Source organism: Geotrypetes seraphini, chromosome 2 (genome assembly GCF_902459505.1).
Source record: "Geotrypetes seraphini chromosome 2, aGeoSer1.1, whole genome shotgun sequence".
Taxonomy (NCBI): Eukaryota; Metazoa; Chordata; class Amphibia; order Gymnophiona; family Dermophiidae; genus Geotrypetes; species Geotrypetes seraphini.
In genome coordinates this window covers 213,645,928-213,671,381 of record NC_047085.1, presented here as the reverse complement: position 1 = coordinate 213,671,381, position 25,454 = coordinate 213,645,928, and the positions used below count along the sequence as shown (strand labels likewise).

The window sequence follows — 25,454 nt, the reverse complement described above, 5'->3', positions numbered from 1 at the left end:
AGTATTTCCCATATTCATTTCCACCATTATCCATCTTCCATGAATATCTGAAGCTTTTAGTTTAAATGAAGCAGAGCATTTTTTATTAATTAAAATAGCAACACCTGCTTTTTTCCCTATTGCTGGTGAGAAAAAACACTGTTTGACCCAGCCTCCTTCTAGCTTTTTAGATTCTATATGTGAGAGGTGGGTCTCTTGTATAAGGCATATATCTGCATCTTGCCTTTTTAAAAATGATAGTGCTTTTTTCCTTTTTATCATATGATTTAGACCGTTAACATTTAAAGACATAATTTTAATATCCATTTATTTTTAAATTCTCAGATATTAAATTATGTATATTTTCCCAATGTTTTAAGTATTTCATTTCTCTTTTTTCCTTTATTCCCATGATTACCTTATATATTTCCCTTTTATTCCCTCCCATCCCTCTTTTCCCTCCCTTCCCCCCCTTATTAATTACGAAAACTTGGATACGCAGGTTGAGGTTAGATTTAGATAACTCCGATAAGCTATTAATAATTATATAAAGTACTACCATTTTTTTATATATTTCTGTATATTTTCTCTTATTTTATTATTAATTATAAGAATAAGTAAAAAGTTTTTCATTCTTATGTATTGAAAGATTATTTTCTGTATTTGTATGTCTTTAAATCCATAAGAATGATTATATTAAATCACTTATATCTAAGAACATTTCAATTACATTTCATTTCTTTTCAGGTGGTATATTATTTTTACTTTAAGAAGCTTTCCAATTTAGCCTCTTTCCTCAGAACTGTAACAAGAGTCTTCAGCACAGGAATCCCCCCATCTTTTATACTCATTATTTTCTTATGATTCACGAAAGAGTTGTCAATTAAGAGAAGCTAACATTCTCATCAGTATTCTTGTAAGTTCTGTCTCAATAGTATACTCTCTAGATATCTATGATTTTAAAGTATCTGAGGCCTGTGCAGACAAGAGTGAAGTCCTGTGCCAAAAACTCTCTTTTTATCTCCCATAGAGGATTGCCTGTTGAACAATTGTGGGTATTAAAATTCAACTTAATAAATAAAAGAACATAAATTTTGAGATATATATATTTAAAAAAATTTTTTCCAGGCAATTTTTGCGTCTCAGATACATTCTTTTCATATATTTCGTATTTGAAACGCATTAATGTATCTTAAACACAAAATTAAACCCGAAGTACCACCTTCAAACGGAAATATAGCAAACCAATCACTTCGTCTTATTTTTTTTTTATAATCTTCTCTGTGATTGAAGGATGATTCTCTTTCTTATTATTACTCCGCTTTCAAAATTTCTCATTCAATCAGTACATCTTTAAGTTTGTTGAAAAAACTTTCTTCGTCATCATTTGAGTTTGGAGATGTGTTTCAATTTATTTTCGTTCCTTCCAGTAAGTTTATTCTATTTATTCTGAGTAGAATTCTAGAATTTTTTTTTTGTATTTTTCAGTTTTCTTGTTTTCCATGGAGAATGTTGCAAGTTGTTTAAGTCTTTAATTCGATCCTTGTGTGTTCTTTTTCCATTGCTTTCCGTTCTGAACTATCTTTAACCGTCAATAGTCTTTAGTATGAACTCATTAATTGTTCTTTAGATTGTCATAGGTTGCTCCAGTTGATTTATAAATTCCTGTAGTTTTTTTGGATCCGTAAAGTTTTGCGTTTTGTTAGCAATGGTAACCTTCATAATTGCCGGGTAAAGGAGCCCAAATCTAGCTCCTAGAGATCTTAGTTGTGGTCTCATGTCTAAGAATTGTTTTCTTCTTGTTGCTGTTTCTTTTGCAAAGTCCGGGACAATGTATATTTTTGAATCTTGGCATTTAAGATTTTTGATTTCCTTGGCTATTTGGCATATTTCAATTGCTTGTTGGTGCCTTAAAAGTTTGAAAATTAAAGTTCTTGGACCTGTTTGAGTGTTATTTCTTTGTGTTGGAATCCTATGAGCTCTTTCAATTTCCAGTTCCGTTTTAAATTTCAGTGGTAGTATTTTAGGTAGAAATTTTTCAAGGAATGCAATCGGATCATTCTTTTCCACTCCTTCAGGTAATCCGATTATTCTTAAATTATTCCGTCTTTCACGATTCCGGCTGTCTTCAAGATTTTTTTTTATCTCTGTTATTTCTTTCCATATGATTTTGCTGTGATTCATATCTGTATTTAATTGTTCTGTAATATCTTCTAATGTTGAAATTCTATTTTCTGTGATGTCCACTCTTTTAGTTAGAATTGCAGCATCTTCCATTGCTTTTTGTAGTTTTTTGTTACTATCTAAGACAATTTCTTTTATTTGTCTTAGTTCTTCCATAACATCCATATTTTTTTCTGTTGGTAATGGGATTTTAGAGGGTGTACCTGGCTCAGGTTTCGACCTCTTATTGCTTCCCGATGTTCCAGCTCCCAAGTCAGTTTTATTTTGTTTAGTTGAAGTCATATTTCAATATATATTTTAGTTTCTTTAAAATATTTGGTAGTAATTCTTTTTAATATATTTGCATATAAGGAGCTATTCGTTTATCCAATCATTCATCCAAGCCACGCCCCTTTTTTTTTTTTTACAGTATTCTTAAAGCAACTGTAAGTTATTTGTCTTAGGCTCTATTGCAAATTCGTTGTTGGTATCCAGCCTCAGCTGAAAATTGCAGCCTTTCTTTCTGGCTCTCCTCTTACAAGCCCAATCGCAGCCTTAACCGAGGAGAGCAATATTCCATCCAATATATTTACTTTAATCTTTCAATGTGCATGTATATGTATTTCAGTGTCTCTCAACTGCCTCAATGTCACTTTTTCTTCAGGTCAAAGAAATTACCAATCCTTTTATTTGACCTTTTTTTCAGAGCCCAAAAACCTACAATCTCCTATATCTGAATTTCTTGAATTACAGCAACAGAGATTGATATTTATATTGATCCTTCACAGTTTATTTTTGAAGTTAGCAGCAAGGAAATAGTTAAAAAAAACCGTTGCCAATTAAATTTCATTGCAGACCTCACCTCATCTCCAGTAGAGGACAGCTATTTAAAAGCAGCCCATTTCTCTAGTTTGACAGGCATTAGGCATTTCAAAAAAAAAAACCTTTATCTCTGTCACTAGGCAGCTCATCGACAGACTTTGTCAATTTTTTTTTTCCGATCCAAGATGGCCGCGGTCGCGGTGCACCGAGCAACCGCCTGCAAGACCCCAGCTTCGGGAAATCTTTCCTTCGCTGGAGAGCCTTGACTGTGCCAAAGAGGAGGGGAAGGAAAGCCTCCCTGGCCTCTCGGCGTCCCGGACCAGCCCTCCCTGGCAACACTGAAAAGCCGCTGAAGACGGCTTCAGCCCTCCACACCTCGCTTCCCAGGAAACAAAAACAAACAAAAACGGCACCTCTTTCTCCCGATTTCCCCTTCAAATATCTCTCCGACCTTATCAAAGAGGCAAACTCCAATTTATTACACCATTAAGAACGTTTTTTTTGTAGTTTTTTCTGAAAATTAAGCTTGTCTGTACGGAGCTCTTTCTTCACCCAACCGTCATCGTTCGCGTCCAAGCCACGCCCCAATTCCTTTTGGAAATTAATTTGGCCCCAAATTAATAATTTATTAGAAAATCATGTTGGACTATCATATGATACAATATTATTTGGAACAGCAATGAGAACAAAAAGTCCGATTTCAGCTAATAATAATAAACTTTTATTAATTTTAACAGGGGTCGCCATACAGCAAATTACTCAGAACTGGAAGGATTACACTAAATTGAATTACACTTTTTGTCATATATATAAAATGGAAAAAGTATTGGCATTACAACAAGGTTATATTAAAAAATTTAATAAAATATGGGGACCATTGACAAATTATTCTACTGATCAGATATAATAACACATGTATAGAATATATAGAAGGGGTAGGGAGGGAAAACTATTGTAATATTAATATGATATAAAATTCTGATAAAGGGTTTATTTAATTCACATTGTAAGAACATTTAATAATAAATTCAAGTGTTTTTTCATAATTGAATGTATTACATGTATTTCACTTGATGTAAGAATTTTAAAAAAGAATAAAAAATATTTATTAAAAAAAAAAAAAAGATAGTGCGGAATATAAATTTTGAAAATAATAAATAGTCTCAATTCAACTTTTCTCTGGTAAATTCTAAGGTGCAAGGGAGTTGATAACAGATCTCAGGAAGCCCCTGTTTCTGATACCAGCTATCTACACTTTAGCTGGGCCCTAGAGGGCTCATCCAAAGAATAAAAGCTAGAAACCTGAAGGTGTACAGGGCCTGTCATCCTGCATAACATAGATACATGGCAGACAGAAAGAGCCCAGGGTACATTTGTATGGGTAGGGTTTACTGCCATATTAAAACATTTCATGACTATTTATTGCATATGTCCTGAAAACTAGATCCAAGTCCCTCAGAAGTATTTTTTTCAGTGCAGAGATGTAAGAAAATTATTTTCAATAACTTGTCATACTGTTGTTGCAAAACACTTTTTACCTCATCCCTTTCCCCCCACATTTTGGAAGCAGGATTTCAAGAGAAAATGGTGTCTAATATAAATCACCTTTGTTTCCCAAAGGTAAGATCCAGGATATCTTACCTCCAGGAACAATCGATGGCCTGACCAAATTGGTCTTGGTGAATGCTATCTACTTCAAAGGGAACTGGGCAGATCAGTTCAAGAAAGAACATACAACAGAGACGCAATTTAGGATTAACAAGGTATGGGAGAGTGGGGCTAAGTCCTGTTATTTCAATCCTATGATTTTCTTATCATTCACTTTGTTCCAGATTTGTTGGTGCAGAAGAGAGCAGAATGCATTAAGTAAGCTAAGTATTACAACTGAGCTGCCCAACTGGCCCAACTCAGCCCTTAACAGCTATAATTCGGTATGATTTAAGGCTAGTAAAACTTTGCTGATCCCGAATCTATTCAGTATCTTTATGTGGTGGCAGCATGAACAGAACAATTAGTATGAAGCCTGCCAGGAAGCACACATTCATAGGTACAGCACTGGCCACCTTTCCTTTTGCATAGATTTTCTTAGTAACAAGGAAGCCCTAGCGGGGTGGGGGGAGCTGTTGCATGATCTGTGATCACATACCCCTTGATTGCCAACTAATCCAGATTCACAGGACAGGGTTGATCCAGTGCTGGGTTTACCCCAGTGAATGCTGGAACTTGTAATCTTTCTTCTTAAAAAGTTAATTGGAGAAAATCAGAACTACAAGTCCCAGCATGCAACAGGGTAGATTCAGGACTGAATCAACCATGTCCCGCAAATCTGCATCTCCCCCCCCCCCCAAAAAAAAAAAAAACCTTCGTATGATTAATGATTTTAGTTTGATTGGAAGTTAGTTATTAAAGTGCATTACAGCCACAATGCATGTTATTTTCCCCTTAATGTGTTTTAAATAGCAATAACATTTGTTATATTACTGTAACACACATTAATATTAGTACTAAAGGATACCTAGTGAGATGCAAAGCATGTAAATAAAGCAAAATACCTTATTACATTGTAAATTGAATAGAACAGCTTGCAGAGAACACCACAAGATACATTTTTTCCTGGAAAAGTAATGCTGCTAAACTATAGCGTGACTGTATCTTAAAAGGTTACGAACTACAAAGGGGCCAGTGGTCACACAAATGCTACATTGATCTCAAATAAATCCCACTGTACAAACTATCACTTTTCAAAAAAACTAACGGCAGTAGTCATCAGCTTTTGGCATTAACACCATAGCATTTTTTTTTGTTTCTATAACACTGTTGGCATTGAGTGTTAATGCCAAGAGTTTTAGAAACAATTTTTTTTTTTTTAAACATCAGAAAAAAATTAAAGAAGTGCTTGTCAGGAAGAAGGAGGTTTTACAGCCAGTGATTGAAAGAATGGGTTTATTACATAAATAAGTACTGAACCCCTGATTAATTTCTGAGGCTTTTCCTCCTCTCTTACCTAGCTTTTTTGAAAACTGATAGTTTATACAGTGTTGTTTCATACAGTGGGATTTCTTTGAGATCAATGTAGTCCATCTTAAAAGGGCCAGGCAGTGTACAATAAATGCCAGCAAACCCTACTGGTGGACTTGGAAATGCTATAAGGGACCCTAGTGGTACTGGGAGACTACTGCTAGGGGTTGATGGCACCATTTTGAATTAGTGACTGCAATGGTGAAAGTTTCTCAAAGTGCTCTGATTGAGAAAAGGAGAGTTTACCAGAAATCTAGTAGCGTACCAAGGGGGGGGAGGGGGGTGGTCCGCCCCGGGTGCCGCCTTAGGGGGGTGCACAGCTGGCCCGATCCCTATCGCGCTTCCATCCTCCCAGCGAAAGCAGCATCGGCGCCATTACCGAAAAAGGTAATGGCGCCAGGCCTTGGAGCACCGAGGCAGACCGCTTCTCCCCCCTCCCAGCTGAACCCCCGCTGACCCTCCTATCTCAACCCCCCCCCAAGTGAACCTTTCCGACCCTCCCAGCGAAAGCAGCAAACCTCCCTCCATTAGCGTCGGCTTTCTCCTCCCTCTGCCGCATCACTGATGAGGTCATCAGTGATGCGGCAGAGGGAGGAGAAAGCCGCGAAGGAGGTTTGCTGCTCTCGCTGGGAGGGTCGGAAAGGTTCACGGGGGGGGGAGATAGGAGGGTCAGCGGGGGTTCGGCTGGGAGGGGGGAGAAGCGGTCTGCCTCGGTGCTCCATTACCTTCTTCAGGCAGCAGCAGCGTTTACAATTCGCTGCTGTTGCCGGCTTCAGGCCTTGTTCTCTGGCGGATCCTGCCTACTTCCTGTTTTCATGAAGACAGGACCCGACAGAGAGGAAGGCTGAAGCGGGCAACAGCAGTGAATTGTGAATGCTGCTGCTGCCCGATGAAGTTCAGGACATCGGGGAAGGAGCAGGGAGAAATCGGCTGCTGGCTTGGGGGTGATAGTAAGGAAAGAATCGTGGAAGTGGAGAAATTGGCACAATGGCTTTGTGGGGGCTAAGGGGGGAGAGAGAAAGAAAGGAAAAAATAAAGAGGAGGGCCCAGGGGTAGAGAGAAAGAAAGGCAGAAATAAAGAGGGGTCAGGGGGAGAAAGAAAGAAAGGGAAATGGGGAAGAGAGTGGGGAGAAGACGCTGATTTATAAATTGACAATTGTACAGAATATTGTTTCTTTTTATACTTTAATATAAACAATTCAAGGCTTGTGTGGATGGAATCAGGTGGTTTGCGGGGATGGGGACCGAGCTTACGGGGATTAGTCCAATAAAATTGTATTTTTTTATTTCTCATTATTTGTTTTATTTTTATTTGTTAATTTGTAAAGTGGTGATTGTTATGTATCAGTTTTTTTCAAATTTACATCTACTGTCTTTATATTTTGCACTGTATTAGAGGACATGTGTTACTGTTTTTTGTGGTGTTGCATTGTATCCAGGGTCTGGTTTCTTGGCGGTTCAGTTTAACTTTTGTCTACTATTTCTATTTTTAGTTTGTGATTATTCCATATTGGGCGAGGGTGCATCTCTGTTCTGTGTGTATGAAAAGAACACAGTTTTCAGTTGGCATTGACTACAGGATTAATTGACTGTGCGGGATCTGGCTTGTTTAGTTTTACAATGTATGTGTTGGTGTTCTAGTGCTCACTGCAGTGTTTAAGATGCAGCCTTTTCCTAGGTACACTCTTGTGGTGCGATATGTGGATTGTTACTAAAAATCATATTTTTCATATAGATGGGGGAGGTGTCAAAAAATGATGGGCCCCGGGTGCCACATACCCTAGGTACGCCACTGCAGCAATCTGCTCTAAATCTGGTCTTTAACAAAAACCCGATTGCAATTGTTGATGAATTGCAGGAGTGACTTATCTGCAGTACTGAGATCCCACAGGTTAATCTCCCCTGTGATAAATTAGCCCAGCTTTTACCACACTTTAATATCTACCCCACTTAGTGCTAGATGCATTAAAATCAGCAATTGCTGCTAAACCTGTTTTCACAGCTTTAGCAACGATCGCTTTTACCGACCCGATGCACAAAACGGCCAACTGCATGTTTTTTCCCCTCACTCGCCCATTTTCCGATCTGGCCATGCAAATTAGCTAAAACCCCATTCAAAGTAGCCAAGCGATTTAATGCACTAACATCGCTTGACTATTTCCCCCCCCCCCCAAAAAAAAAAAAAAAAATGGGGTTTTAGCGATAGGAAAAACTGACTTGTCTAGACCTGTCGGTAACTGTGTTTCCCGCAAGTCGCAAAGCAGAGTGGATATGTTCTAATAAGATTGGTGAACACTATTTATTACAAAAAAAGTCCTTTATTCATCAAATAATTGAACAATTCAAACACAATGACACAACATGTACATGTTTGAGCCTCAACCGGCCTGCCTCAGGAGTCTAGCTGGCTGCTGAATTCCTCTCCCTGCTTGTTGGCCTGGGGCAATCACACGCTCCTGAGGGTTTGCAAAGGTGGCTGGGCTGCATGGAGAGGGGCCAAAGGCCATGACTGGTTTAGTCACATATGTATCCTGGGAGGGGCCTTAGGCGACTGAACCAATCAGAGCCTTTGGCCCCTCCCCGTGTATCACATAATGCACCGGGAAGGGGAAGGCCCGTCATTTAGGACTGGTATGGGGAGGTTGTGGGGGTGGGGCGTCCGGTGGCAGGAGGGAATAGGCATCCATCCTGCTATTTTGGGAGGGGTTTGAGAGGGCAGTGGCTTGGGGGAGCCTGGTGCAAGAGGAGAGCCATGGCGCAGGAGTTTTCTGAGTGGCAGGAGGAATTGGGGAGTGTGTGGCACAGTGGTTAGAGCTACAGCCTTAGCACCTGAGGTTGTGGGTTCAAATCCCATGCTGCTCCTTGTGACCCTGGGCAAGTCTCTTAATCCCCCATTGCCCCAGGTACATTAGATAGTGTGAGCCTGCCAAGGCAAATAGGGAAAAATGCTTGAGTACCTGAATATACATCACTTAGGATATAAATGGTATATAAATGATAAAAATAAAATAAAATTTGGGCATCCCTCCTGCTATTTTTTGGGGGTTCGGGGGTTGGGGAGATGGATGGTGGCTCGGGGTTGCCTGGTGCAGGGGGGTTCTTTTTTTATTTAGTGAGACAGATTGTGCATGTGTAACACACACATAGCATCTGTACCATTTAAAAAAAAAAAAAAAAAATTTGTATGCACTCTTGATAGTGCATCGATTGCTGCTGGAGAATCGGCCAACAGCGATCCAATTGGTATCTTTAGTGCATCTAGCCCTTAATCATTTACAAGGCTGTTCACCAAAGTGCAATAATCCATAGTAACACTGTGAACCCGTTAATCTTTCTCACATTTTACCACACTTAATATGGCTACTTCACTAATCGTCGCACATTAATCCATTGTAAAATTAGCATGACCCATATTAAAATTTGCACAAGTTACCACATTTTAGTGACTAGCTTGTTTTATTTGGTTTATACTAAGTATTGTGAATTATTTTTATTTTTTGTTTGTTTTTTTGATCATTTTATTTTAGAATGAGAGAAAACCTGTGGAGATGATGTTCAAGAGAGCTAAGTTTAATACGACTTATGTTGATGAGGTACAGGCCAATTTCCTTGAACTCCCTTATGTGGATAATGAACTGAGCATGATCGTTATGCTTCCAGTTGATATCAAAGATAACTCCACTGGTCTGGAACTGGTAAGATGTTAGCTGAAGTCTGAAAAGAATGGGCATGAAGGGGTGTGATTGCTCTTAATTTTGCACTGTAGTACAATTTTGTTTTTGACCTCTGGATAGTATATATAATACCGAGAAAATGTTTGTGATCCCCAAATATAATAATAAGTACAGATTCTTACTCCAATACCCTTATTGGAAACAGTCTTATGCAAAAAGAGAATAAATTAAACCATTCTGCGTTTCTTAAGACCCAATACACAAGGCAGGCACAAGGAATCGGATAAGAGCTAAGCCTCCCACAATTGAGTCTGAGCAAATGTATATATTGTTTGTGGTACGAGAGCATACTGTCAAAAATAGGATTGTCTTATGTGACTATCACCACCCTTTGGGGATTTTTTTCCCCTTTTTGTGTTGTTATAGATGCATGGAAGGACCTCCCAGTGGAAGTAGTGTACACCAAAACAATAACAAACAAAAAGAAAATGGGATGAGCACAGAGGATAACTAATTTTGAAAAAGTCAGATCAACATAAATCTTTGATATTTAAACAGGAATGAAACTGAGCACATAGGCATTATGATCTTTGTTTGTTGTCATGTCTCTCCGATACAATGCTGAAAAAAAGTTTGAGCCTCCTAGGGTAGACTGCATTTTAGCACAGTTTATATACAATACATAAAGAGATCTTAATCCATACCCCCATTGAATGAGTGAATACAGACAAAATATAACAATTAGTATCTCTGTGTATCCTTCATTCAGGAGCTAAGGCCCAAAGTTATCTCCCTGGACCAGAGCTGATGACATGAGTTCATTTTTTCAAAAGATTTCCCGTAAAAGATTTTAGCTTTCATTCATTTATGAGGCGGAGCAACTTTATATTAAAAAAAGGTCCCCAACTCTTAGATGAAGGCAGGAGGACAATAACTCTGTCCCCGGGTTGGAAAATCCTCTGGACTGTGCAGCAATTTGTATACTCTGGTTTTCCCCACTTGGGCATTCTCTAGGCAAGGTTCTGCAGCCTCCTGCTCTTTTTCGTGAAGTTGTGCTAACGGCTCTGCACGGGGCAGGAGCGAAGGAAGATTGCTCCTGCCTGGTTCACCACTGGACCACCAGGGATTTGCAAGGTATGCCAGGGAAGCTGGAGGGAAGTAAAAGTTCTTAAAGTCGGCCAGGACAGGAAGTGGGAGAGATCCCTCCTGTCCTGTCCCACCAAGTCTTAAGGCAGGCCCAGCGAAGGCCTGCAACACGCCTGGGAAGGGGGCGGGTGGGTGGTGGCCTGAATATAAACCGAGAACCCCATTTTTGGGCCATTTTTTTATTTGCCCCAAAATCTCGGTTTATATCCAATAATAATCCAATAATAGCCACATTAGTGAGGAAGAACCCCTTACTCCCGCACACTACTACAATGCAGACATTGCTTCTCTTGAAATATACTGTAATCAAATGCATTGACATTCTAGACACATATCTTGCACTTTTTGAACAATAAAGGAAAACTACCACAAATGTTTTTTGAAATTAAACAAAATTCTACAAATAAATGTGTAGTACAACTTACTTTTACAAAGTTTTGTTAACCATAACTTCCTTTGAACTGGAAACATCTTACAAAAGGGTAAAGGGTAAAACTACCGTCAGAAGGTTGAGTCATTCATCTCTCAGGATTTAATCTAAATTTTCAGAAAATACATGTTATGACAAGTGTTCTTATCACTAAAGTTTCTGTTGAAACAGCAAACTGCTTTTATCTATGGAAAAACCTAGCGCTCACGCCCAGCTTTTTTTTTTTTGTAAACAGCAATTGAATACATTCATTTCCAAATAGCATTTTATGAATGTTGACAAAATGACTTATATGGGAATGAGACAGCTTTCTCATGCATGCTTTTTTACCCATAACCCAACCCAAAGGGCAGCATTAATTTTGGAATGTAGGGGGAAAAAACCCCCACCTATTTCATAAGTAATTAAGATTAGAAAATAAACTTGGGTTAAATTTCAAGTGAAACAACCAAATGCATCATTACTGTGGCAAACAATTTGGTTTTCTTTTTTGATTGGTTTTTGTTTTGTTTTTTTTGATATGCCAAAGAACATATGATTGAGATACTAGGTCTCCATAGAAACATAGAACCATGATGGCAGAGTCTGCCCATCCAAAGCATCCACTATCTCCACCTCCTCCATAAGAGATCTCATGTGCCTGTCCCATGCTTTCTTCAATTCAGACACAGTCTTTGTCTCCACTACCTCTACTAGGAGACTATTTCACGCATCTACCACCATTTCTGTAAAATAGTATTTCCTTAGATTACTTCTGAGCCAAAGTAATCACCTCTTAACTTCATCCTATGCCTGCTCATTCTGGAGCTTCCTTTCAATTGAAAGGAACTCGCTTCATGCACATTTATGCCATGTAGGTATTTAAATGTCTCTATCATATCCTCCAAAGTATGCATATTAAGATCTTTAAATCTGTACCCATGCATTATGATGAAGACCACTGATCACCAGAGTCTTTTATAGGGTCATAAATACCTCCTTTTTCCTACTGACCATAGTGCTCTCTGTGCACCCAAGTATCCTTCTAGCTTCTGCAGTTGCCTTTTCAACCTGTTTGGCCACCTTTAGATTATCATATACTATCGCACCCAAGTCATACACAAACGTTCTTCAACCCCTAGACTCTACTGTTCCCTCGGGATTTTGCAGCCCAATTGCTTGACCTTGCATTTCTTAGCATTAAATCTTAGCTGCAAAATTTGACCATTCTTCAAGCTTCACTAGGTCCTTCCTCATATTATCCGCACCTTCAGGGGTGTCTTTTGCAGTTTTGGTATCATCTGCAAAAAAGCAAATCTTATCTGACAGCCTTTCAGCAATATTGCTTACAAAAATGTTAAAAAGAACAGGCTGAAGAGCCGAACCTTGAGGCACACAACTGGCAACATCTCTTTCCTCAGAGTGATCTCCATTGACCACTACCCTCTGTTGCCTTCCAGTCAACTAGTTCCTGACCCAGTCTGTCACTTTGGGGCCCATACCAAGGGAACTCAGTTTATTAGATGCCTGAATGCCACAAGGATCAGTGTTGGGGCTGATTTTGTTCAATATACAGTGGTACCTCGGTTTGCGAGTGTTTTGCAAGACGAGCAAAACATTCGCAAATTTGGTGCCTCGTAAACCGAGCTTGCCTCGCTTTACGAGCGCCCCCCCCCCCCCCGCGATCCGGCATCCCCCCCCCCGCTCGCGTTGCCCCCCCTCCACCGCGATCCAACTTCCCCCCCCCCCCCCCCCCGAGCAGTCAATGACACTCTTTACCTGAGTTGGCACCAGTGCCGGTGCCCGAAGATCCTCCCTCTTCTGGCACGGCCTGGGCTGGACGATGCGTCGGAGATCCTCCTTCTTCTGGTCTGGGCTGGGCTGGATTGGCTTTGAGCATTTGCGCATGCTCAAAGCCTTCTGGTCTCGCTCTCAATCTCGGAGAGAGCGAGACCAGAAGGCTTTGAGCATGCGCAAATGCTCAAAGCCAGTCCAACCTAGCCCAGACCAGAAGAAGGAGGATCTCCGACGCACCGCCCAGCCGCGCCAGAAGAGGGAGGATATACGGGCACAGCACTGGTGCCAAGTCGGGTAAAGGGTGTCATTGACTGCTCGGGAGGGGGGAAAGTAGGATCGCGGTGGAGGGGGGCAACGCGAGCGGGGGGGATGCCGGTTCGCGGGGGGGGGGGAAGCTGGATCGCGGGGAGGGGTTTGGAACAGCGTCGGATTCCTCAAGGGGGAGGGAGAATGGAGCAGCGCCGGTAGCCTTGTGGGGGGGGGGAAGGAGGTGGAACCAATCAAAGCAGTTTCCCTTACTTCCTATGGGGAAACTTGCTTTGATATACGAGCAATTTGGTTTACGAGCATGCTTCTGGAACGAATTATGCTCGTAAACCAAGGTTCCACTGTATTTGTGAACAACATTGCTGAAGGGTTAGAAGGTAAAGTTTGTTTTTTGTGGATAATACCAAGATTTGTAACAGAGTGGACACCCAGAGGGAGTGGAAAACATGAAAAAATGATGTGCAAAAGTTAGAAGAATGGTCTAATTTGTTTGGCAACTAAAATTCAATGCGAAGAAATGCAGAGTGATGAACTTGGGTAGTAGAAATCCAAGAGAACTGTAGGTGCCGATGGTTGAGAGACTGATATGTACAGATGGGGAGAAGGACCTTGGAGTGATCATGTCTGAGGATCTGAAGGTGACAAAACAGTGTGACAAGGCGGTGGCTGTAGCCAGAAGGATGGTGGGCTGTATAGAAAAAAGCATAACCAGCAGAAAAAAGGAGGTATTGATGTCCCTGTACAGGTCATGGGTGAGGCTCCACCTGGAGTACTGTGCTTAGTTATAAGGGCCATATCTGGCTAAGGATGTAAAAAAAGACTTGAAGCGATCCAGAGAAAAGTGACAAAAAATGGTATGGGGTTTTTGCCAAAAGACGTACAAGAAGAGATTGAAAGACCTGAATATGTATACTCTAGTGGAGAGGAGGGGCAGAGGAGATGATACAGACTTTTAAATACTTGAAAGGTATTAATATAGAAACAAATCTTTTCCAGAGAAAGGAAAATGATAAAACTAGAGGGCATGAATTGAGGTTGCAGAATGGCAGACTTGAGAGTAATGTTAGGAAATTATTTTTTCACGGAGAGGGTGGTAGATGCCTGGAATGCCCAACTGAGGGAGGTGGTAGAGATTAAAGCAATGATGTAATTCAAAAAAGCATGGGATGAACACAGAGGATCTCTAATTAGAAAATGAATGATATAAAACAAACTAAGGCCTGTACTGGGCAATCCTGCACAGTCTGTGTCCCATATATGGTGATTTGGTTTAGGATGAGCTGGGGAGGGTTTTGATAGAAGCTCCAGTGACAGGATGGTTAGGATAGACTGGAGGGGGATTCAATGGCAACTCCAGCAGTGGGAACCTAAAGACAGCAATGGGTGGACAATTTAACCATGAATATACTGTATAATGAGTGACTTGGGCAGACTTGACCGTTCATGTCTTTATCTGCTGTCATTTACTATGTTACTATGTAAAGGCTTTTTCTAAAAGCTAAATACACCACATCTAGCGCTCTCCATCTATCCAGTTCTCTGGGCACCCAGTCAGATTTGTCAGACAAGACCTGCCTCTAGTGAATCCATGTTGCTTGGATTCCAGAAACTTCACTATACTTTGATGTTTTAAAATTGTTTCCATTAATTTACATACCACAGAAATCAGGCTTACCGGCCTGTAGTTCCCTACTTCTTCCATATTTCCACTATTTTGGAGCAGGGACTAAGTCTTCCTTTTACCAGTCCTCCAGTAACGAGCTGCCAGAACTTCTATAAGATCCTTCAGTACCCTCGGATGTATACCATCCAGCCCCATCACTTTGTCCACCTTTAATTTATCTAGCTCTTCACAAATACAATTCTCTGAAAATCGATCAGGGTCTACCACACCTCCAGCCCAATTTGTGTTTGTCTTCTTCAGTCTCTATCCTAGTGCTTAAGCTGTGAACACAGAACAGAAATATTTGTTAAGCAATTCAGCCTTATCTTTATCAGCTTCTACATATTTCTCCCCTTCACCTTTGAGTTTCACAATGCCACTTTTGCATTTCTTCCTATCACTAATATATCTAAAAAATGTCTTGGCCCCTTGTTTTACCATGTCATTTTTTCTTCTATTTGCATTTTTGCTTTCCTGACTACTTGACCAGCCTCTCTCAACTTTTCTAGATATTTTTGCTTGTTTTCCTCTTTCTGCGATCTTTTTTGAAGTTTATAAAAGCTTGACAGCAGACCCAGACTCTCCAGAGGTTCTGGTCATTCTAATTTTCGTGGGTCAGGGCGATCTTGACCGTAAGCAAATGCCATATCACAGAGATTTTCACAGGGCTCCAGAAGATGGTATACTTGCTACAGGCGTTCCCAGCCTTCCACCTCCCGTTCTGCTACAGGCAGAAAGGCACAATGATGCCAGCCCAAGGGATGCCTCTCTTCTGATAGAGGGTCGGCTCTCGGCATTTCTTCTGCCTGGATATGCATTACGTCTGACCAGTGGGTCTTGGACATTATTCGGTCGGGCTACAAGCTGTAATTTGCCCAGCCTCTGACAGATTGATTTAAAGACTCTCCTACAGGTTGCCCAGACAAAGCACTCAAGATTTAAGCCACCATTCAGTGCTTGCTGGATATTCAAGCTATTCAGCTGGTGCCGCCCGATCACTCAAGCTCAGGCAGATACTCTATATACTTTATCGTGCCAAAGAAAGGCTCAGAAGATTGGAGACCTATTCTGGATCTTTAGCACATTTTTGCAGCTCTCAGGGTCCACGTGTTCATATGTAAACTGAGCGTTTGGTCATTGCAGCAGTGACCCCAGGAGAGTTTCTTGCTTCTCTGGATCTTACGAAGGCATACTTGCACATTCCCATTTTTGCAGCCCACTGCAAATTTTTTACAGTTATGTTCTGGAACAGTATTACCAATTCTCGGCTCTGCCTTTTGGGCTGGCGACTGCACACTGAACTTTCACCAAGGTGATGGTAGTAGTGGCAGCTTACCTGCGAAAGATGGGTCTCCTTAGATGACTGGCTGATCAGAACTCCCTCATTGGCCAAGGCATGACGCACGGTGGAGCGGGTACTCCAGGTGCTGGAGAACCTTGGCTGGATTGTCAACTTCAGGAAGAGCCTTCTGACGCCCACACAGTTGCTGGAATATCTGGGAGTTCTCTTCGACACATCTCAATGCTCTGGTGCAGCTGTGGCCTCTGGAATTTCTCCTATATGTCTTTCCTCCTTGGCTAATGATCAGCCGGGTCATTCGAAAGATCACATCTCATCCAGGCCCCGTCATTTTTGTGGCTCCAGATTGGCCTCGCAGGCTGTGGTATGCGGGGGTTGCAGTCTTCAGCTGAGTGTCTTTCCGGACCTTCTCACGCAGGGTCCAGCCTCCATAGAGGATCCAGGTCACTTTGCTCTTACAGCATTGATTTTGAGCACATAAAGGATATTCTGCTCTGTTTGTTGACTCTTCCAAAATCTAAGAAGTCGTCCACAGTTTCGGCTTACACTAAGGCACGGAAGACCTTCCAACACTGGTGTGCCTGGGACTGGGTCGATCCTTTTTTGCCTCCAGTCTCGCTGATTCTCGTCTTTCTTCAGGAGGGTGTTATAAAGGCCTCACTGTGGCTTCTTTTCAGGTCCAGGAGGCTGGGCTCTCTTGTTTTAGATCCCGGGAACGTCAGCCCTCGTCAGCGTCGCATCCTGAGTGCGATTTCTAAAGTGGTATCCTCTCGAGCTGCCACATGATTTCATCAGGCAAGACAACCTGGGACTCCACCCAGGAAGCCACTATACTTCTTGTCGAATGTGCTGTGATAGAGATAGGGGGCTGTTTCCCGCAGGCAGTATAGGAAGATTAAATTGCCATGCAAAACTGTCATGATAGAAGCCGTGGAGGCTGGCTTGCAGTGTCAAGTGGCTGGTCATCACAAAAGATCAGAAAATCTGGACATTAGTTTTCTCCAGGTAGATCAGCAGGGCTCCTCACATATCCAGCTTCCGCAAAAGCCTGTCCTGTTTCGCAAAACCCATAGGATGAAAGGCAGGTAAATGAATTTCCTGATTGACATGGAAGGCAGAAACTACTTTCAGAAATAAAGAAGGGATTATGCACAGGGCCTGTAATTCTGAGATCCTTCTCATTGAGACTATGGCAACCAGAAACACTGTCTTAACCTTAAGATCCAGCAGGGAAACTTCCTTAAGAGGCTCATACGGAGCAAGGTCCAGGTCCCTCAAACACTTTCTTCAGGGAATGAGGTGAAAATAAAACAGTGCCCTTAGTAAAAGCTGTTCTATTTTCACCTCATTCCCTGAAGAAAGTGTTTGAAACATGGAACACGTCGGAAGAGGTGCCGCTGCAAAGATAAATCTTGTATTAATTTTTACTAACATTAGATATTGGAGAACAGATATATTGAAGACTTGAAATTATTAAAATGAAGATTTGAAACATATATTACATACACAAGTAAAAGAAAATATGGGATCGATGATGGGTTACGTTACCCTATTGGCATGCTGAAGATCCTAGTCACATGTGATGTTGCTACAGTGCGAGTTCTCTTGGGAAGAATGCATATAAAGAGTATTGGGCACATAATCCACTTCCTCCTTAAACATGTGGGGACCGAAATTCCCAAGCTCCAAGGAACTAGTCTGCAATCTGGTATAGCAAGCCCATGCCACGAAGGAGGCAGCTGCTGCAGCTTTGATACCCAAAGTCAGCACTTCAAACTGTCAAGGACCACATGTACGTAATCATATGTGTTACTGCGGAGACTACCTTTGGCTGTACAAACAGCTGCTGGTAGTCTGGAGCCATAGGATAGAGCCTAGACATAGCTTTAGCCACCTTTAGAGAGCCTTCAGGTGACTCCCATTAGTTAGTGACTAAGGAGGTGATGTCTGTATGAGCAGGGCAAAAGTTTGTCTGTTCATTAGTGACACACATGGCAGAGCACTGTGAGGTGGAGAGCTGCTGGGCATCGAGCTTCAACATAGACAGGGTGTCAGAAATGACATGGGAAACGGAAGCTGATTTGAAAAGGCGGCACACTGAGGGATCATCACAGTGATCTGCTGCCATTCCTGGCTACTGGACCCCGTCAGGGATCTCAAATCATTCACAGATGCAGAAGAGCCATATGAAAATAAAGGCATGGAAAGGGACTTCCAGTTATCCCAGTCCTGTTATGAAGGGTCACTGACAATAGGAGTCAGCGTGGTATGAGGCGGAGATGCCTGCCTGGAAGAAAGATTCCCCTGAGGTGGAGCTGGCACAACCATGCGCAGCCCTTCCTGGTCTTGTTAAGTAGGCTTTCCATAAAAGGCTGGCAAAATCATAGAAGCCGCGCATTGGAGGACCTTAGACACTTTTTCTGCAACCCCAGATTGGGGAAGAGGAGATTTGTCCGCCATCACATGCTTGCGTTTCACCCCATTGCTGCTCATACCTTTTGAGCAGGAAAATAACAAAAATGGTATGATGTCTGCATCAGAAGACATATAAGGAGAGACTTGAAGATTTCAATATGTATGCCCTGGAGCAAAGGAGGGAGAGGGGAGATATGATAGACATTTAGGGGTATTTTCGATAGGACATCTAAGTTTGAGTTTGAATATCTTGGGAAAGACATCCAGAAATCTAGTAGAGAGAAGGCCTATTCTCAAAACAGCAGGACGTCTTTTTCTTTTAAGAATGACCTGTCTAGACATTTTGTCTATCTTTTTTGCATTAGTATGTTTGTTTATGTTATGTTAATTAATATTTGATATACCATTTAAGCGTGTATTCCAGATCTAAGCGGTTACAATAAAATACAGGTACTTAAAGGAACTTTCCAAACTGTCCCGAAGGCTCACAATCTAGCTAAATACCTGAGTAAACAATTATTTAGATATTACATTACATTACATTACGGATTTCTATTCCGCCTATACCTTGCAGTTCAAGGCGGATTACAAAAGATTTGACTGGACATTTTCCAGTGAAGATACACCTTTTTTTTTTTTTTTTAACAACAGAGGAGATATAGCTGGAAAGATTCCGAGGGGATTTACAAGTTGGATAGCAAATTGACAGTGCAGAACTGTGTGATATAAACAAATAGATTACATTTGGAGTAGGTAAGATTACAATACATTTCAGGGATCTGTTTACTTGGTAGGTGATTTGGGGAGGATTTTATAGGGGAGAATTATCTGGAGGTAGGTGAAGAGGGGTTAAGATATTTGGATGAATTTTTTGAAAAGCAGGGTTTTGATTTCTCTTCGGAATGTTTTGAGGTCGCCCGTTGTCATCAGCAGGTTAGAGATGGTATGGTCGAGTTTTGCTGCTTGTGTTGCCAGAAGGTTGTCAAACATTTTCTTGCGCTGTGTGCCTTTGAGTGGGGGGAAGGCAAAAGGGTTCGGGGTTCTTCTGTGTCTTGAGGTGAAGATCTGGTTTAAGCGGTTGTTTAGGTAGGAGGGGGAAGAGCCATTTAACGCTTTGAATAATAGGCAGTAGAATTTGAATTGAATTCGTGCTTGTATGGGTAGCCAGTGAGAGTCTAAGAAGGCACTTGTAATGTGATCATATTTTCTCAGGGAGTAGATCAGTCTGAGGGCGGTGTTTTGTATGGTCTGAAGTTGTTTTATCATCATGGCAGGACAAGGTAGATAGAGGGAGTTGCAATAGTCCAGTAAGCCTAAGACTAGGGATTGAGTAATTTGTCTGAATTGTGCTGGATTGAAAAATTTTCTGACTTTACGTAGATTTCTCATAGTTAGAAAAGCTTTCTGGGTTGTCTTGTTGATTTGGGATTGGATTGTGCAGCATCTGTCTATCGTTACTCCTAGGAGTTTGAGTTCGGGTTGTATTGGGTATTTAGTATTTTTGATTTTCAGTTCTGTGATGGTAGGAGTTTTGGCCTTTTCAAGCAAAAGGAATTTTGTTTTTTCTGAGTTTAGTTTCAGTTTGTGGTCCATCATCCATTTTTCCCACTGTATCTAGGGTTGTTTCTAGCTTTGCTGTGGTGGTGGTCTCTGATGGGTCGAAGGGGAGGAGTATGGTGATATCGTCTGCGTAGCTGAAGGATGTGACATTTAGGTTATCTAAAGTGGCTCCTAGGGAGGAAATAAAGAGGTTGAAGAGCATAGGTGAGAGGTGATCCTTGTGGAACTCCGCAGGGATTGGACCATGGTTCTGATTTGATATCATTGGATTTTACCCTATAGGTTCTTGATTTGAGGAATCCTTGAAACCAATTTTGGACCTTGCCTGAGATCCCTATGGCGTTAAGTATCTGTAGTAATAAGGAGTGGTCAACTAGGTCAAATGCTGCGGAGAGGTCAAGTTGAATTAACATCATCTTTTTTCCTTTACTGATGTGTTGCCGGGCTGTATCTAGTAGTGAGACAAGTAATGTTTCTGTGCTGTGGTTGGTTCGAAATCCTGATTGTGAGGGGTGAAGAAGGTTGTGTTTTTCCAGGTAGTTGGTGAGGTATTGTGCAACTAGGCCTTCTATTATTTTAACATATATCGGTATTGAAGCGATAGGTCTGTAGTTGGAGGGGCTATCTATTGGGCCTTTGTGATCTTTCATGATTGGGGTGATTAAGATCTCTCCTAGGTCCTGAGGGAATTGGCCTTCTGTCAATGTGGTTTGAATCCATAGCATAAAGTTGGTTTTGAAAGTGGTGGAAGCGTTTGATAACAGGTAGATGGGGCAATTATTTAGGTCGCTGGAAGCATGGCTGTATTTATTGTAGAGTCTGTTCATATCCGACCAAAGTAGGATTGGGAAGTTGGACCAGCTTCTGTCTGCTACGATGGCTTCACCTGTTGAGGGGTTTGTTGTTATCTTTTCGAGATGGGTGTGTGTGTTGATGAATGCGGTTCTGATATTGGTGATCTTGTTTTTGAAATGGTCTGCTAGTTGGATGGCTGTCGGTGGGTAGGTTCCTTGAGTAGCTAGGTAAGGTTTGGTGTCAGTGAGGTTCTTTACTAGATTGAATAGCTTTTTTGTGTCTGGGGTTTTTGTGCCTATCAATTTGGAGTAGTAGGCTTTCCGTTTTTCCTTGAGTTTGGTCTTGTATTGGTTAATTTGATTTCTCCATGCTGTTTTGGTGTGTTCTAAGCTCTTATTTTTTTTCTATTCTCTTTCTAGTTTTCTGCAGAGCTTTTTTGATTGGTGAAGTTCGGAGTCGAACCATTTATCTGATGGTCTGCAGATTTTGAATTTTGATTTTTCTGGGGCTAGCTCATTCAGGATGGTTTCGCTTATGGCTCGCCATTGGGGTATGAATTCGTTGGGGGCTATATTGGTGATAACGGGGTCTGCTTTGTCCCAGAATGTGGAGGGTTCAATTTTTTGGCGTGCTTTGAAGGAAGTTTTGGGTGGAGGTAACTTGTTATCAATCCACTAAAACTGAGGCCAGTTGATGTTAAAGGTGTATTTATAGTGATCTGACCAGAGGGAGGGGTGCCAGGCCCCATTTGAGATATGGATTTCAGGTTTGTGAGGGTGTTGGGTCATGTAAGCAACGACATCTAGTTGGTGGCCTTTTTCGTGTGTGGGTTGGGGGTTGAGGATCTGGTAGTTCAGTGCTTTGAGGTATGAGAGTAAATTTATTACTTGTTTAGAGGTGTGATCTTCTAGATGGAGGTTTATGTCTCCTAGGAGTAGGTTATGAGGTGATGTTAGGGAGTTCTGGTAAATAAATTCTTCGAGAGCTTGTTTGTTATCATTCCATTTTCCTGGTGTTGAGTAACAAAGGATGCATGTTAGTGTTCCTTTGAGAGAGTCGTCGGATAGTTGACAGGCTAGGAGGTCTAGGTGGGGGGTGGAATGTTTGTCTAGGGTCTTTATATTGATGTTGTTTTTGAGTATGATGGCTAGACCTCCACCACGTTTTTTTTCTCTGCAGACCAGTTCTATTTTGTAACCCATTGGGCAGAATTCTGTGATGGTGGGATCGGAGTCCGAAGTTAGCCAGGTTTCGGATAGGAATAAGCAGCTTAGTTGTTTTTTAACTATCCAGTCCTTAATAAGGTCTGCTTTTGTGCTTATTGATCTGATGTTCATATATGCACAGGATAATGTGGTGTTGAATGTTTGAGGAGAGGGTGTGCAGTTTGGCTGGAGGAAATTTTTTTTGGTTTGTGGATGATAGTTGTGGTCTGATGTTCTTGGTTTTGGGGGTGGTCTTTTTCCCCAGCTGGTAGGTATGCTGATATGGTTGATTGAGGAGCAATCTATCAAGTTTCTGGGAGAGTATAGTTTTCTGGTAGGTAGAGGGAGCCTGTAGGATTCTGATAAGATTGGGATAGAGGATGTATGATACCCTTCTGTTTTTCTGTTGGTTAGGAGTAGGAAAAGCAGAAGGTGGACGAGTACGCTTGTAGAAAAACCTGGAGACATAGTGATTTTTGTGTGGAGAGCGGGAGGTTCTGCAGTTTGGTACTTGGTGTGAGGAGCGAGAGTCTGGGAGGTGTAGGGAGGTTGCTATATAGGAATAAGTAGAATTAACAATGGAATATAAGAGTTTCAGCTATAGCAGTTTGTCTATGCTTGTCCGGTTATTTTGGAGTCCAACAGTAGTATTATCAACCTTATCAAGCAATTTTGGACTCAGACAGTGTTATCAATGCTATACAAGAATCAGCAGAACTATCAATGGAATATAACAGTCTCAGCTATATCAGTTTGTCTATGCTTGTCAGGTTATTTTGGAGATAAACAGTACTATTAACTTATCAGGCTATTTTGGAAGACAGACAATGCTATATAGGAAAATGCAGAAACTATCAGAGTTACACAGGAGTGTCAGTATTGATGGGTGCAGTATATTGATGTCAGTTTTAGTGGATTGATATACTTATCAGGACGTTTTGTCGCTTATATAACAAAATTCCAAGAATGGTGAGAGAAAGGTACAATTCAAATAAGGAAAAAAAAAAAAGAAAGATAGAAGAAATAAAAAGAATAAAATTAAAATATACAAATAAGTTAAGAGATTGGAGATTGAGCAAAATAAATTTCAATCTGCTGCTAAGACCAATCATCAATCCGATCCAATGGAGCTCCATATCCGCAAGGAAGGATTAACACAGAGAAGTGATGGTGGACTGTGGGGCTGTCTCTGCCAGAGGTGAAGGAATCAACGGCTGCAATCTGGACTCAAGAACAGAAGGCAAAGAAACTGGGACGAAGAGGCAGGCCACGAAAGGTCATCCGATGCCGTCACCAACCCGCTGCACATCATCCAGGCAGGCTCCATCGATGCAAGCCAATAACATAGCCTCCATCAACTGTCCTTGGTCCTGGACTGCCAAAGAAACAGTGCACAACAATCTCCGGAGCAGGAAGTACAGCCATCGAGTACAACGCAGTCCCGCCAGCACGAAAGGGAAGCTGCGGTCCCCGAGAACCACTTCAACGCAGAACCTGGTGCAAGCAACGGCATCCACAGTGCAGCCAACAAGCAGAAAATAAGAAGAGAGAGCACAGGGTAGAACTGAGCCCAGATAAAGTAGCTGCTCTGCTCACAGTCGCAACCTTCAACGATCCTCAGCCACCACCAAACGCAGATAGGAAACGCCTCAGCTAAAGATTAACAGTTCAAGGCCTTTAGGTTAATTGACTGTTAAGCTGTAGTTCTATAACTGTCAAACTCCTACATTCAAAGATGTTAGTAATTTTTTGACTCGCCCAGAATAATATTTAAAGTAAAATGAACAGGGGGTGGGGCAAGATGGCGGACTGAATCTCTGATGGCGTCCTGCTTATCGAAGCGTTCTGCTGCTGCAGTTTTTCTTCTGCAGTAGCATGATTTATCATGCCCCATACTAAACGTAAGGGGAGTGTGAGGGCATTACCTCTGCATGCCCAAGCTTCCTCTCCATTGCAGCAGACCTTTAACAGATTTGCTGTCGGACTTCCACCTCAAGACCCCGGAAAGCAGAGCCCTGCGATGAGAGACGCTGAAGGAGTGGCATCTCTTGGGGCAAGACATTTCACTCTCTCCTCCAGGATGCATACCTCCACTGTGTCTGGCATCCACTCGTGGTGGAGCTGGTGCTTCCTCAATGCCGTTGATTGCAGGAGAGGAAACCCCTGGCAGTGGAGCAAGACCCGATGTGTGGACACCGAGCAAGGAGCTGAAGGACCTTCACTGGATTCACCTAACCCTGAGGTAATAACTTTAGATAATATCTGGAGTTCTATCTAGAAGTTGGATGGGACATTAAGAAAATCTGCCCAGGAAACATCTTTAATAGTGACTAAAGTTGATTCTCTTACTCAGTCGTTGGAAAGATTAAAGCAAGAATATGCCTTAGACACTGTTCAAACTAAAAAAGAAATCATGGAACTCAAGGGTAATGTTATAGCTATAATTAAAGATAACATGATTCTACACCAGAAAATGGAAAGAATGGAAAACTTCAATAGAAGACTCAATCTCCGGGTCTTGAATTTTCCTAGACCTGTGGGAGTTTCTCTCTTGGAATTATTTAAAAAATATCTTATAGAAGTAATAAAGTTTTCCCCTACATTAATTCAACTGTTAATAAGATATACTTTTTGCCAGTTTCATCAAAACTCCAGTCTCAAGAGATCCATCTTTCATCTTCAAACAAGACTTAAATGCAGTGATGGGAGAGTTCTTTCGTAACTCTCATCTTCCATTTTATGGCCAAAAAATCTGAATTTACCCAGATGTTACCGAAGCTACTCGGGATAGAAGGAAAAGATTCTTGGTACTGAGAGAGGCATACCCCTGTAAATGTATAATAAGATATATGGGCATTAAATATGTCTTTATAGATCCAACTCAGAAAAATAGTGCACCAAGGTTCAAAGACTAATCAATAAAGATTAATAAAGTTTAAATTAGCCACAAATTTTTGAAGATATATAGAAAACTAACCACTGGTTCCTCAGTTTGCCACACTATGATAACGTATGGTAGCTGTCCTCATAGGAACTTTATAACGTGTATAGTTTTCATTATTTTTATACTTTTCATTTCCTTTATTTTATATTATATTTGCTTATGAGATACTTGTGCCTAGTATAATAGCATTTATAGCAGAAGTGATGATAATAACAGTCACTTAGCTTTTATCTAGCTCTGGGTCTAGCTCAATCCCCACCGACGCGTTTCACGATTTCATCAGGGTCGGGGAAGGAG

At 41.3% G+C, this 25,454-nt stretch overlaps 1 protein-coding gene across 1 annotated transcript in view; it reads left to right on the top strand.

Annotated features, from left to right (window-relative positions):
* LOC117355838 (serpin B6-like) overlaps positions 1–25,454 on the top strand; it is a 76,755-nt gene that overhangs the window by 32,516 nt on the left and 18,785 nt on the right. Inside the window, exons 5-6 of the mRNA XM_033934906.1 lie at positions 4,585–4,727; positions 9,510–9,677. Coding sequence (XP_033790797.1) covers positions 4,585–4,727; positions 9,510–9,677 — 311 coding nt within the window. The remainder of the gene's footprint in view (positions 1–4,584; positions 4,728–9,509; positions 9,678–25,454) is intronic.